The sequence below is a fragment of the Microcebus murinus genome, chromosome 18 (genome assembly GCF_040939455.1).
Source record: "Microcebus murinus isolate Inina chromosome 18, M.murinus_Inina_mat1.0, whole genome shotgun sequence".
In the NCBI taxonomy this organism is placed as follows: domain Eukaryota; kingdom Metazoa; phylum Chordata; class Mammalia; order Primates; family Cheirogaleidae; genus Microcebus; species Microcebus murinus.
This window is the reverse complement of record NC_134121.1, coordinates 16964711-16979712: the sequence shown is the minus strand read 5'-3', so window position 1 is coordinate 16979712 and position 15002 is coordinate 16964711. Positions and strand designations below refer to the sequence as shown.

The window sequence follows — 15002 nt, the reverse complement described above, 5'->3', positions numbered from 1 at the left end:
CAAAATTCTCCAAGTATACACTAACATCTTAATTGTGTCTATAAACAATAAAGGTGAATATATTTTTAGAGACACAATCTCACTCTTTGTCCAGGGTAGAGTGCCATGGCATCAGCCTAGCTCACGGCAACCTCAAATTCCTGGGCTCAAGCGATCCTCCTGCCTCAGCCTCCCAAGTAGCTGAGACTACAGGCATGTGCCACCGGCTAATTTTTTCTATATATTTTTAGTTGACCAATTAATTTCTTTCTATTCTTTTTAGTAGAGACGGGGTCTTGCTCTTGCTCAGACTGGTTTTGAACTCCTGACCTTGATCGATCCGCCCACCTCGGCCTCTCAGAGTGCTAGGATCACAGGCGTGAGCCACCGCGCCTGGCCAATAAAGGTGAATATTAAAGCTGATTAAAAACTGGCTTGATTTTTTTATGGATAAAATTTGGGGAAGCAGAAATATATATTAAACTCCCTTTTAAATATATATTAAATGTATATTAAATGTATTTAAATGTATATTAAATGTAAATGTATATTAAACTCCCTTTTAAAAAATTCAGCATGGAGTATGTATTATCAAAGTGTTCCTAATAGGGTTACAATTATTAGCAAATTTTTCCAATTCTCACTGAGCTGTTAGACACGCTGTTTTGTCACTTTTATCTATCTAGCTCATAACACCACGCTTCTTCCTGTGAAACAAAATGAACACAAGTAGACAAACTTGCAAATGTCTTAGATTCACTCGATTCAAGTATGCATGTATAATTTTGGACATATGTTGCCTTTAACAGAACTTGGTTTCTTTGGATCTCAAGGAACCAAAGACTTTAGGCCAACTGGTCTCTGTTCATAACTGTCTGGGGTCGTGGACCCCTTTTCGAGAGTCTGATGAAAACATTGGTGTCTCCTCAGGAAAAGGCACATCTTCACATGAAGGCAATTTCGCAGGCAATTTCTAGAAACCACTGGACTCCTAAAGTCCCCCAGGTCCCCAGTGTAGTCTCACGAGTGAGAAAGCCCAGAGAAGCCCAGAAAAGCCAAGAGGACTGAATCTGCCAGCTGATGACACTGTCAGGATTCGAACTCAGATCTCCTGACTGTGTGCCCATTCCAGGGGAGACACCAAGTGGATGTGAAACCGGATTCTGCTGCCCATTGGCTGTGTAGCTTTGCAAATTGCACAGCCCCTTCGTGCCTCAGTTTCTTCATCTGGAGGCGGAGTGATGATAATAGAACCTCCTCACAGTGCCTGTCACCTTAGCTTCATATTAGTATTTGTTGCAATTAATATTTTACAAATGAAAGAGGAACAGCTCGGGGAGATTGGCAATTGTCCCGGGCCACCGAGCTGCCACGTGGTATGTGACCCCACTCCCAGGATGCGACTCCAAGGCTGATAGTCTGGGCTCACACCACCCTGCATCTCTAGTTCCTCTGAGGACCCTGTTTTCAAAGTCATCACCGACTGGGACAGAGCAGGGTGCAAGAGGTCCAGGAGCTGCTTTTAGAGAGCAGCCCTCAAGTTCAAGGTGGCGAGTTCCCTGTTTCCTGCAGGGGAAGGACCAGGCAGGAGCAGGGGAGCAGGGACAGGGAGGTCTGTGGTTTGGGAAACAGGATGGAGACCCAGGCAGGGAGAAGCCAGCTGGGTGAGGGGACCGGCTGCTGCCCTGGGTAGGTCTAGCCTCTGGCTCCCAGCCTCAGGGTGGTAGAAACTGCCTGTGACAGCAGCACGGGGTGACAGCACAGGCCGAGGGAGATGGCAGGGCCTGGCGTGCTGCAGAGGGACTTCCTGGAAGTGTCCAGCCACCACGGGAAGCTTGCAGCAGTTTTGCGCTGAGCTTTCTGAGACTCTCCTCCCTCCCCGAGGCTGTGGGCCGGCCCACTGGGACACTTTCAGTTTTGTTTCCTTGTCTGCAAGAAACGAAACTCCACAGAACTACTCCAGAGACCAGAACATGGAAGGAGCCTTCCAGGTGTGCAGGAACTGGTAAGAAGGCGCTTTCTCCCCAGCGGCCAACAGTGAGAGGGCAGGCAGGGCAGGGCTGGTGGGACCCGGGAGCCCCTGGGGTAGGTGGCCAGCATTACCTTCCCCTCACTGCATCCTCCCCCCTTCCCCAGAAATCTCAGACTTTCTGGGACAGTCCTGAAGCCCAGTAGCCAGGCCAACTGTCCCTACTGGGCTACTCGCACTTGTCACATCTTGGGTCCTAATTTGGGGTTCTGATGATGCGGCCTTCGCACCAGTCTCTGAAAGGAAGGGGCTGACAGACCGCTCCCATCCTCAGCTGGAAGGGAGCACAGGGCTGGGCAGGGGGCACAGGACAGGGAGGGCAGGGTAGGGGCCGGGGTCACACCTCTGACTGGGGGGGACCTGGCCCCGTGAAGAGCCCCCTCTCAAAGCCCCTACCTGTGGCAAGAGTTAGAGGGGACCCTCCGCAGGGAACTTTGCTCCACCCAGACCCTTCTTGCCCCTGCGGCTCTCCCCAGCCCAGGAAGAAGGGCAGAGGAGGGAAGGGGCCAGGCCCAGCAGGGGGGAAAGAGCAGGGGGAGTGAGGGAGAAGCTGCCTGCACAGAGCAAGAGAAGCGAAGCTTTGACTGTCCCTCTCTGGCTGCGTCCCACGTGCCAGGGACTTGGGCATGCAACCCCCCAAAGGTCCTTTGTGCCTTCACGGCTGCAGCCACTGAGCCTCCTCTCTCCCAAGCACGAGCTGATGGAAAGGGAAGGAGGCATTTCTCAGTGAGGAGGATTTTTAGAGAAAACCGCCCTGCCCCAGGAAGTGGAAGACTCAGAAGCCTTCATTTATCGGGGTCGCCCAGAAGAGACTTGGGGCCTCTCTGCGGGTTAGCACAGGTGATCCTGAGGCAGGGGAGAGGTGGACATCCCCTTGCTCTCGGAGACTTGAGAAGTTCGTGCAGGAAGATTCTGGAAGTTGGCATTGCCCTGGCTGGCGGGAAGCCCGGGCAGGGTGGGGCTGTGTTGCCAACCAGCTGTGGGCCACGCAGGGGTGCCAGAAAACAGGAGAAAAGATTGGAAAGAATTCAATACTTGTTATTTCATTTCTAAAACTGCTCGACTGTTGTATAATTGACATAGAATAAACTGTATGTTTTTAAAGTGCACCATTTGATGAGTTTTGACATGTTACATGCACCCTTAAGACCATCTGCATGATCCAGATAACGAAGCCATACATCTCCTCTAGAAGTTTCCTTGTGTTCTTTCTAACCCCTCCCTCCTTCTCCCTGGGCACAGAGCAAGACCTTTGCAGAGAGTCCTTACACCTATTATGCAGTGTCGCATTGTCCCGATCTTGGATCAGCACAGGGAGCATCCGGGGGCAGCTGATGTCACCAGCACCATATTTTCAGTGCTGAAGGCTCTGTGGACCTAGCCCCGGTGTGAAATGTGGCTCCCTGTTTTACACCATGAAAATAAGTCCATTTTTCTTCCCCACTCTCAATCCTCCAGCAAAAGAAAGGTGGCCTCTGCTCACTTCACCCTCCATGAGGCCCACTGCCTGCGGTTCCTTGTCCCCTGCCCAGAGTGTGAGGAGGCCGTGCCAGGGGCGAAGATGGAGGAGCACTGCAAGAACAGCCACCAGCAGGTGAGGGGGAGGCAGGAGGGACGGGGCCTGGGGGGTGGGCGAGGGTCCAGTCCTCTCTGCAGCGACTCAGGGTGCTGGTGTGGGGAAGTCGTTTAGCCCCTCCATGCACAGCCTGGTCTGGGAAGAGGAGATGGTAATCCCATCCTTCTCATGCTAAACTGTGTCACCCCCCAGTGTCCCTATGTCCAGTTCTCTCCCTACAGGCTTATGGGGCTGGCCAAGGCAAGGGGTCCCTGTTTCAGGAAAGGTTGGATGTTCTTTGGAGATCTGTGAAGAGGAAAAGTGGAAAGGAGGGTTCTAGAAGGCAGTCAGGTTGAGCTGACTCTTTTGCCTAATTTTTCATCTCCATCCGTCCTGGGCCCCTTCTTCTGTCTTTCTGGAGATCCCCAAGCTCAGGCATCCATTTCAGCTCAACCTGGTCCAGCGAACACTTCTTGAGCACTGGGCTGGGTGCTAGAGGGAGGCTGAGGCAGCCGCACCTGATCCCTGTCCCCTAGGAGCCCACAGACTCAGACCCGGAACACCATCACCAAGGTGGACATGGAGAAAGAAAGGCCTTGGGTGCTGGGTGGAACCATGTCTCTCCTGTGTTTAGGTCGCGGGTGCCATGTGTCAGCAGAGAGTGCAGAAGGCCCTGCTGGAATTCCATGAGGTGAGAGTCACGTGTGAGTTCTCCTTTAGAGCCAAGCAAGCCAAGCTGGGAGGAGGAGAGGGACAGGGGAGGGGGGGTTTCCACCTGACCACTCTCTTCTCACCCCAGTAGGCTGGGAGAGTGGTGGAGAACTAGCCCACCACAGGGACACAGGTCCTCCTGTCCCCGGATGCTGGTCGGTTGGGCTGTCCCTGGACCACGAGCCCGAGCCCGAGAGAGTTTGGATTCCCCAGGGCAGTCCCCCACTCTGGCCCTTCCCACCTGCTTTCTCTTATTGGCTTCCGATCCCTGGGGGGATGGGCACCTGTCCCTGATCGGCCTACAGTCACTGGGGCCGGTGATCACGCCCTTCCTGCTGCCCCCCACAGGCCGAGGAATGCCAGGAGCGCCCCGTCCAGTGTAAGTTCTGCCAGCTGGCCATGGGGCTCAGCAAGCTGGAGGTCCACGAGGTCCACTGTGGCAAGCGGACAGAGCTGTGCCCAGACTGCGGCTGGTCCGTCACGCTCCGAGTGCTGGCCCAGCACAGAGACGTCTGTCGGGGCGAACAGGCCCCGCTCAGGAAAGGCGAACACACAGGCCCCCGTGGGAGAGGGACACTCCAAGGACCAGAGCCTCTCCCGGATGGGATGCGAGGAACGGAAACTCTCAGGAGGATGGATGACAAGGGTACGTGTTTTGAAGGCCGTGATTCATCTGGCTACTCCAGCTCTGAGCCATGTGTTAGAGTGGCCTTCTTGTGTGTCTGCCTTGGTCTTTCAAACGACTGGTGCAGGGGGACCAGGAGGCCAGGGGTGGGGCCTGGCAGCTGCACAGACAAGAAGGCCATGTAGGGGGCCCTAGAAAACAGGAGGCTTCTTTGAACTCCTCCAGCACAAGCCCAGCTTGGCGAAGTCCCCCTGCATCCTTTCACAGATGAGAAACCTACGCACAGCATGAAGCAGGGGTTTGCGGGAGGCAGAAATAAGAACGGACACCCAAGTTTCCTGGCGCCAAATCTAGAGCTTTTTCCTCTATCAGCAAGGGACAGAAAGGGAGCTAGCTGCAGCCCCTGGCCTTCCGCCTATGTGTTGGCTCCCTGGTACCATTTCACGTTCTTGTGACCCAATTACCTCTTTACGATGTGCATTTACTGAGGACACAGCCATCAAAGTGACAGATCTTTTGTTTGACTTCACTGGTTGTTTTGGGAACGTGGTAACATGGGAGAGAGACTAAAACCCCTGGGACAGTAACTCTCTCCTGGTAAACAATCTACCCAAGGTCTAAGTGGCCAGTGAAACACTGGGGAGTGAGTGATTCACGTACACTCCCCTCATTCTAGCATGGCTGGGCTTCAACACAACCAACACCGTCTTCAACACAACTTCATCAACACAGCATAACACGGCACTGACACCATCAACAAGGACGTGTGCAACCAACACCTGGTCTGATCACAGACCTTGGAAACCGGGCGGGTGAAGGAGCAGTCAGAAGGGGTAGGATTGGCATCCATGGCTGCGGCTCCCTGCATCTCTTTAGCGACCAGTCCTGCTTTAGGAATGCATCTCTCCATCAGGGCTGCTGCAGCCCTGAGTGCTCGTCTGTGGCCATGAAGGGAATGACGTGGGCGACTCAGCCAAGGGTTGCCTGTGTGGTCGGGGACGCTGGCAGTGCAGGGGACTCAAGGCCAGGCAGGCCTGGGGGCAGTTCATACTCATGAGCACAGGCCCTGCAGGCAGCTGTGGGAGAACTGGGCTAGCCATTGTCAAGGGCAATCATTTATGGTGTTGTTTCTGTGCTTATCCAGGGGAAGGAACTTCAGCTCCTGAAAGGGAAATCTCCTGTCATTACTGCGACCAGATGATTCCAGAAAATGAGTATTTGCACCATACGGTGAGTAGCAATTAGTCATTTTCTAACGGTGCCAGTAGCTAGACCACATTTCAAAAGGGCGATAGGGAAGGCAGATGCAGGGCCCGGTTTTACACAGCACAGATGTTAGAGGTTCCCATATTTATCATCTGCTTTGCTCGAAAAAGGGTTTTAGTGAGTTGCTTCCGGCTGATTTAGCATGGATAATCGATCTTCATTTGTGCTCACCCCTTCAAGGGGCCTGATCACCCCTGATCACCTCGGGCCATCTACGACCCTCTGGGCCAGGACGTTGCAACTTGGTCCTCAACAGGGCCTGTCTTTCCATCCCAGGCCCGTCCTGCAGTCTCCCTTGTTAGACTGTGAGCTCCCCGGCAAAAGTGAACGACTTGTTCCGTCTTCCTGATACCAGCGCTGGGTACAAAAAAAAGACTCTATAGAGATCCAGTGATGTGACTGATTGCTCCATTTTGCCTGGGGACATTCACAGAGTCTTCTCTTCACGGCCCTGAGCACCTTTCAGTGTGAGGCTGTGCCCAGCGGCCCCCTCTTTGCACAGGAGGGAGCATGTCCCCTCGGGAAACTTGCCAAGGCTTCTCTCCAGGGAATTCACCTCCTTTTGCCTTGAGCAGAGAGGTGTTTACCTTTCTTAACCCTTTAATTCCTAGAACTATAGAATATCAAAGCTAAAGAGATCCCAGCGATGATCCAGCTTTGTGGGGTTTTTTTTTAATTATTATTATTGAGGTGAAATGCGTATAACATAAAATTGACCATTACTGTAGTGGCAGTACATTCACAGTGTCGGGGCAATCTAGGTCCAGACATGTTCATCATCCTCAAAAGAAATCCCATGCCCCTTAGTAACTACTACGCACTCCCCCCTCTTCCCCGCCCCTGGCAACCAGACTCTGCTTTCTGTCTCGGCGGATTTGCCTATTCTGAACATTTCACATAAATGGAATCGTATAGTAGGTGGCCTTTTGTATCTGGCTTCTTTCACTTAGCGTAATGTTTTCAAGGTTCACCCATGTTGGAGTTGCACTTTCTTCCTTTTCTGGCCTTTTGATGGTCAGACCGCATTTTGCTTTCCCATCAATCTGCTGACAAACATTGGGATCGTTTCCACCTCTCGGCTTCTTGCTTTCTCGCGTGTCGTCTGTGGTTCAGCGGCAGGAGCAACCCCTGGCAGCCGGTTAGAGAAGCAGACTCCCAGGCCCTCCCTTTAGACATGCTCGATCGGAATGTTCAGGGTCCCGAGGTTTCCCAGATGTCTCAAGTCTGAGAAGTGCTGCACCAACCACGTGATTCTCATCCTCAGCCACACAATGAAATCACCTGTGAACTCGTTTTCCCTCCTTCCCATGCTTATTCTATTATATGCGTGGCCCCCGTGTCTTCTGATTGAATCAGAAGACACTTGATGAGCACCAAAACAAGAGTGAAGCTGACCACCCCCCTTCAAAAAATTGTCCAGACCAGCAACTAAGGTCACCAACACATTTATCTGAATTCAGGCTTCAAGCAGGCGGGGAGCTCTGATAAATATGGAACTGAATTTGTGGTCAGAAACCCTGAACTTTAGCTCTGCTCTGCCACTTACTGGCTGTGTAATCCCCTTGAGCTTCTTTCTTCTTTCGAGGACAATGGGGATAATGATTTATCTACTTCTTCATGAAAAGAAGGCACGCAACCCCAGGTCTACCCCCCCACCGACGTGCACGCTCACACTCACACACTCTGCCTTCCCCCCATTGCCACAGAGGAGCTTCCTACGTTCCTATCTTAAACCTGTCCCTCCCCGCCACTGGGGCACTACATCCCTTCTTTTTGCCTACACAAGGTCACACAAGGTCACTGCTGCATTGCTCCAGCAATTCTCCCCCCTCTCTCCTACAACAGGGATATGTTAAATGAGCTGTACGCGTAGACAACAAAAACGTCTCAAAACTGTTCACTTTGGGATGTTCTAACGTTTATTATTGATATCGTTTTCTAAGGAGTAATACTTCCAGATACTTATATCGATGGTACGACAGACACAGGAAAGTCATTCCTGATGCTGGGAATCGCTTAAAGTCCAAGTGGGTCCTTGGCTTAGCGCAAGAAAGAATTCGGGAGCAAGCCAGTGGTTTAACGTGAAAGCAAGTTTTATTCAAGAAATACAGAAGATCTACTCCACAGACAGAGTAGAGGCTAATTGTCCCTGCTGAGGAGGACAGCACCTGTGGGGTTTTTTAATTTCTTTATTTAAGCAATGGCTTAATCATAAGCTAAGCAGGGGGGGGAATATTCATATTCTTTCTTACAAAGGGGGTGTGATTTCCTAGAACTGGGACCCTTTTTATAAGGTCCCTCCTAGAACTGTCATGGTGTCATGCTTTCTTCTAGCAGCTCATAACGTATTATAATGAAGGCATAAAAAGCTGCAAGGTCAAGAAATGACCTATTTTTTTTTTTTTTTTTTTTGAGACAGAGTCTTGCTTTGTTTGTTGTCCAGGCTAGAGTGAGTACCGTGGCATCAGCCTAGCTCACAGCAACTTCAAACTCCTGGGCTCAAGCGATCCTGCTGCCTCAGCCTCCCGAGTAGCTGGGACTACAGGCATGCACCACCATGCCCGGATAATTTTTTCTATATATTAGTTGGCCAATTAATTTCTTTCTATTTATAGTAGAGACGGGATCTCGCTCTTGCTCAGGCTGGTTTCGAACTCCTGACCTCCAGCAATCCGCCCTCCTCGGCCTCCCAGAGTGCTAGGATTACAGGCGTGAGCCACCGCGCCTGTAATGACCTATTTCTTTGCCATCGTGGTTCCAATCATTGTTAACTTGTTCTGTTGCCACATCTTGTTTTGGGTTTTTGTTTTTGTTTTGTATATCAGGGTGATTAGGGGCTTTTTGATTCTGCATTAAGCAATGCCTACTAATGGTTCCCTATCTCAGTACTATCTTTGGACTTAGATGAAAAGAATTCTATTTCTTTATTTGAAAATTAGGGACTAAAATCATGTATACTAGGTGGTTTTATGGTTCTCAGTCTTTAACTTTATGTTAACATGACCCCAAAACAGAAAAACAAAAAATAACTCTCCTAATCTATTTCCTTCCAGCTACCATCTTGTTTCTTTGTTCCCCTTTATAGCAATATGTTTGAACTAGTGGTACACAGTCACCATCTATTTTTTCTCCTGTCTTTATCGGCCAAAATTTTGTTTCATCTTTTCATACTACTACTCTTTAGTGATTATTATTATTATGGCTATTTATGCAATTCATACCTTTTTGGATATACTCACAAGTTTACCCTTCTCTTTTGGATACCAAGCTTTCTCTCTAGGTAAGATTTTTCTTTTCCTAAAACTAATATCGCAGTAATTCATTTTAACAAGCAACCTTGGTTGCCAGTCTGAACCTAAAGTAAATCTTTAGTTGCCTGAAAATGTGCCTTTTTTCTCCCCTGCATTCATTTTTTTTTTTTTTATGAGACAGAGTCTCACTCTGTTGCCTGAGCTAGAGTGTTACGGCATCAGCCTAGCTTACAGCAACCTCAAACTCCTGGGCTCAAGGGATCCTCCTGCCTCGGCACCATGCCCAGCTAATTTTTTATTTCTATTTTTAGTTTCTGGTCTAATTTTTTCTATTTTTAGTAGAGACAGGGTCTTGCTTTTGCTCAGGCTGGTCTTCAACTCCCAAGCTCAAGCTATCCTCCCACCTCGGCCTCCCAGAGTGCTAGGATTACAGGTGTGAGTCATCACACCCAGTCTATTCTTAAATAATGGTTTAACTGGATATCAAATTCTGAGATAGCAGCTGTTTTCTCTTAGCATTTTGAAGATTATTCCATTGTCTTCTCACCTCTATTATAGCTGTTGATAGGTCTCCTTTCAGTCTAATTACCATTCCTTGGTAGATAATCTTTTTCTCTAGTTGATTTCAAGATCCTGTTTGCCTTTTATCTGTGATGTGTCTAAGAGTAGATTTATTTGTATTCATCCTGCTCAGAACAACGTGCTTAGGTAGTTTTTTTTTTTTTTTTTTCTCCTGCTCAGGATTCCTCCTTTCTGAATAAAGAGATTCATGTCCTTAATCAGTTCTGAAATCCTCATCTGTTATTCTTTGAATTCCCAACATTCTCCAACTGTCCCACATTCTCCCAACCTTCGCTCTGGAATACAATGGATGTGTATTAGGCCTTCTCATTCCAGTTTCACATCTCTTAACCTTTCACATTTTCTCTCTTATATTCTGGGTAATTTCCTCAAATCTATCTTCAAGTTGATTCATTCTTTCTTGGTCAAATCTCATCTGCTGTTTTCAACCTATCCTTTGAGTTTCATCATCTTTATTTTTCATCTCTAGAAGTTCGACTTCAATTTCTTTCAAATCTGCCTATTCTGCTTTTGTGGGATTCTATTCTTGTCTTTGTTTTGATCACCTTTAATTAGTTTGTTTTACAGTTTCTATTCTATTATCTGAACTTCTTGGAAGCTAATCCTGCTACTGGTGATGGATGGCTGTGGCCCTTACCTGAGGTGGATCGTTTCCCTGTGTTTGTAATTTTGGATTGTGAATCTCTATTTGGTGGGACTCTGTGAAAATCCTCTATGACCTATTTTGAGGCTATGTAACCTCCAGAGGAATTTTGTCATTTTTTTCCTGCCAGATATCCTAATTTTTATGTTAATTCTTTTGCTTGGGGATGCCTAAACCATGAGGCTAACGTAAATCTGAACCCCAAACACAGGAATAATACAGACTTGTGATTTTGAGTTTTCTGGGGGCATGAGTTTTTTCTTCCCCACACCTAAATATCAGCTCAAGGCAGAAAAGCTTCCTTGCCACTTGCCCTTTCTAATTAGCTGATTCTTTTCTCTGAGCCACCATAATTTAGCCTTTAAAGTTCCCAGCTTTGTGCAGGAGAAGTGGCTTCTTACTTCTACTTTCCCACTTCTGCGGATGGGGCATTTCTGTCATCCAAGCCCCTAATCACAAAACTGACCCCACATTTCCCACAACCAGTGTCAGCTCATGTGCTTACCTGGTGTCTTAGGCCATTTGTGTTGTCATAACAGAATACGACGGACAGGGTAATTATAAAGAACAGACATTTATTTCTCGCAGTTCTGGAGGCCGGGAAGACCAAGGTGCCAGTTTGGTGTCTGGCGAGGGCCTTCTTGCTATATCTTAGTACGGCAGGCAGAAGAGCAAGCCAGCCAAATGCTGTATGAAGCTTCTTTTATAAGGTCCTAATCCCACTAACAAGAAAAGCGTCCTCATGGCCGGCCTAATCACCTTCTAAAGGCCCTACCTCTCAATACCATCACATTGGCAACACCCAAATTTTGGAGGGGACACATTCAAACCGTAGCAACCAACTAGGCCTTCATTCCTGGAATGCAAAGTTTTCTTTCTTTCCTGCAAAATCAGCTATGAACTTAAATGGAATGTTTGTCATATGTTGTCCAGCATCCCTAAGTGTTTATAGTGGGAAGTTTTTGTGTTACCTAGTCTACTGTATTGTCCAACCATTAAAGCTGAAGTCGTTTTTTAATTTGCAGGGAAAATGCTGTCCAAACTCAGAGTTTGAGAAACATTTTCCACTTGGAAAGCCCCAGATTCCTCCTCCATCTCTTCCAAGTCGGACTGCTGAACATCAAACTTCCACGGCACAGCAAGATGTCCGTCCAAAGACAAAAAATATAAACAGATTTCCTCTTCCTTCTGAAAGTTCATCAAAGCAAGCACCAAGAGGCAAAAACAAAACTGTGGATCTGCCTTCACAGTCCGAGTTCAAGACCAGGACCGCGTCTTCTATAGAAGATGAGGCAGCCTATGACATTCTGAGGAGATGTCTTCAGTGTGGCATCCTACTGCCCCTGCCGACCCTAAATCAGCATCAGGTACGCAGCCTCTCTGTTCTTGTCGTTGCTCTCCTGGACAGTGTCAAAGAAATCCAAGACCTGCAGGATATTTGCAGATGTTGTGGCTGGAAAAACCCTTCTCTGTCTCCCCTTCTCCGTGTGCCCAAATGCACCCCCTCTTAGCACCCACTACCTGGTTCATTTGCATCACCTTCCAGAGACTGGGTCACTTTGAAGGTAGAGCCAGATCTCTCATCTCTGTGTCTCCAGCTTCAAACCCAGGCATTGACACACAGCAAGTGTTTAAAAACTGCTGAGTAGGCCGGGCCCAGTGGCTCATGCCTGTAATTCTAGCACTCTGGGAGGCCAAGGCGGGTGGATCCCTCAAGGTCAGGAGTTCAAAACCACCTTGAGCAAGAGCGAGACCCCTTCTCTAATAAAAATAGAAAGAAATTAATTGGCCAACTAAAAATATATAGAAAAAATTAGCCAGGCATGGTGGCACATGCCTGTAGTCCCAGCTACTTGGGAGGCTGAGGCAGAAGGATTGCTTGAGCCCAGGAGTTTGAGGTTGCTGTGAGCTAGGCTGATGCCATGGCACTCTGGCCTGGGCAACAGAGTGAGATTCTGTCTCAAAAAAAAAAAAAAAACAAAAAAACTGTTGAGTGAATGAATGAAGCAGAGAGTACCCAGACTATCTCTCTCGTGGTATAGATCTGGCAACTGAGATATCAGAAGTGTCTTGGTCAAGATCCTAGGTCAGTTGGTGGCTTGCCTCCAGCAGATCAAGGTTTGCTTCAAGCAGATCCGGGTTTGCAGCCATCTCCCTGACTATCCTGACTTTTACATCTTAGATTATTTTCTAGTAATAATAAGAATTGCATTAAAGGTCGTTAATCATTGTGTGCCAATTGCAATGCAAAGCTCTTTACAAATGGTTAATCTTCATTGTAAACAATAGCCATGTGGCTGGGCGTAGTGGCTCACGCCTGTAATACTAACACTCTGGGAGACCAAGGAGGGCGGATTGCTCGAGGTCGGGAGTTGGAAACCAGCCTGAGCAAGAGGGAGACCCCGTCTCTACTATAAATAGAAAGAAATTGGTCAACTAAAAATATATATACAAAAATTAGCCGTGCATGGTGGCACATGCCTATAGTCCCAGCTACTCAGGTGGCTGAGGCAGTAGGATGACTTGAGCCCAGGAGTTTGAGGTTGCTGTGAGCTAGGCTGACGCCATGGCACTCACTCTAGCCTGGGCAACAAAGCGAGACTCTGTCTCAAAAAAAAAAAAAAAAAAAATAAGCATGCATTTTATCCCCACTTTACAGATGAGGAAAATGGACAGAAATAGTAGCTTCCCAAGAGTTACATAATTAGAGAGTAGCAGAATCTAGCCTGGCATCCACATGTACATAGCTGCAAAGTGTGTGCCTGTAATCTCCAGACAGGATGCCTCACTTAAAAAAAATTTTTTTTTCCTTGAAATCAGTCCCTATGGATGAGAAAAAAAAAAAAATTTAAAAAAAAAAAAATTTTTTTTCCACTCTTTGATGTTTTTCAAAATACAAAAGTACTAGATTTTGTTGTAACTAGTTGATATAATACCACAAAAGGAAGTACAAAAGCTAATCATCCCCCACTACCACCCCATGTTCCCCAATCCCATGCCCCAAGACACCAATTTCAACAGCCTCATGGGCACCTTTTCAAAACTTTGGCTTTGCTCCTGCAAACCTGAACAAACATAAACAGGGTTTGAATTATTTCTTTCCCCCACATACTACCTACCTATGCTCACTACTCTGCCATTTACCTTTTTCGCTTAATATATGATGCACACGCCTTACAAAATGGTAGGCCCAAATCTTCTTTACTAACTTCTTTATGCATTTATATATGCACAGAAGCTTATAATTTTACAAAAATGGACTAATTTCAGGCTTACCAGGGGTGCTATTCGTGCCATTTTCCCTTGCCTCCCACAATTGGGTGTGTTTCCTTCCACACCCTTCTCCATCCTTATATAGTAGGGTTGCCAGATTTAGCAAATGAAACTACAGGACACCTAGTCGAATTTGAATTTTAGAAAAACAAAGACATTTTTTTTTAGTGTAAGTATGTCCCATGCAATGATTCTCTGTTTCACTAAAATTAAAATTTAACGGGGCATCCTGTATTTTATTTGGCAACTTAATTAAATAACCACACACAACCCTGTTACATACGGTTCTTTACGTCTTAATGTTATGATTCAACGACATCCACAGAAATCCCTCCAAGTCAGACTATGTAGCTCTCTCTCTCTCTCTCTCTCTCTTTTTTTAAATAGCTGCATAAGAGTCCATGGTGTGGGAGTGTGGGATTCTCTTATCTGGCCCTCCACCCCCTGAAGGTGACAAGCCTCCCATCCCCCTCCTGGCTCAGTGGGCTCCATGTCTTTCCTAAGCCATCACCCCTGGTTGCTGGGGCCCTGTGGCTCAGGGGCTCTGCAACCGGGGACAGCAATATGCAGAGATATTCCAGGAGCCAGCACATTCCACTTTAAACATAACAAACTTTTAAAATATGTTTCTTTAGGAGAAATGCTGGTGGTTAGCCTCATCGAAAGGAAAACAAGTGAGAAATTCCAGCTAGACTTCAAAAAGAAAAGGTACTACCCATTTAGATTTCCTTCCCAAAGCTGGCTTTCCTGCCTGCTTTCTGTGGTCTTGTGAAAAGGCACGGGTTTATTCATTGGGATTTAAAAGAAAAGGTTTGGACTAACTATTTTCCTTCTTTTGAACAGAGATATTGGTTTGCCCAAGAGCTGCACATAAACCCAGCCAAAAAAAAAAAAAAAAAAGGTTCCAGTTCTTCTGCCTGAGACTTCGGGTTAAGCCTCGGGGCCTCACAGCCCAGACACCTTACAGAACCCAGCTTCGTCCCTGCAAAATAAAATCGCCTCCCTGAAAGTTTCTTGTTGGCCTTTATTTGGATTCCACACTGGTTTTCCAGGCCAAGGGAGGACAGCAGAGCGCAGGGAAGGGAGAG

At 47.6% G+C, this 15002-nt stretch overlaps 1 protein-coding gene across 1 annotated transcript; it reads left to right on the top strand.

Annotated features, from left to right (window-relative positions):
• The first annotated feature begins 1873 nt into the window (after positions 1 to 1873).
• XAF1 (XIAP associated factor 1) lies at positions 1874 to 14923 on the top strand. Its single transcript, XM_012779178.3, has 8 exons — positions 1874 to 1984; positions 3467 to 3602; positions 4198 to 4254; positions 4623 to 4920; positions 6044 to 6129; positions 11667 to 12008; positions 14550 to 14622; positions 14758 to 14923. Exons 1-7 carry the CDS (start codon positions 1953 to 1955, stop codon positions 14604 to 14606), a joined length of 1008 nt encoding a protein of 335 aa, XP_012634632.2. The 5' UTR covers positions 1874 to 1952; the 3' UTR covers positions 14607 to 14622; positions 14758 to 14923.
• Positions 14924 to 15002: the final 79 nt, after the last annotated feature.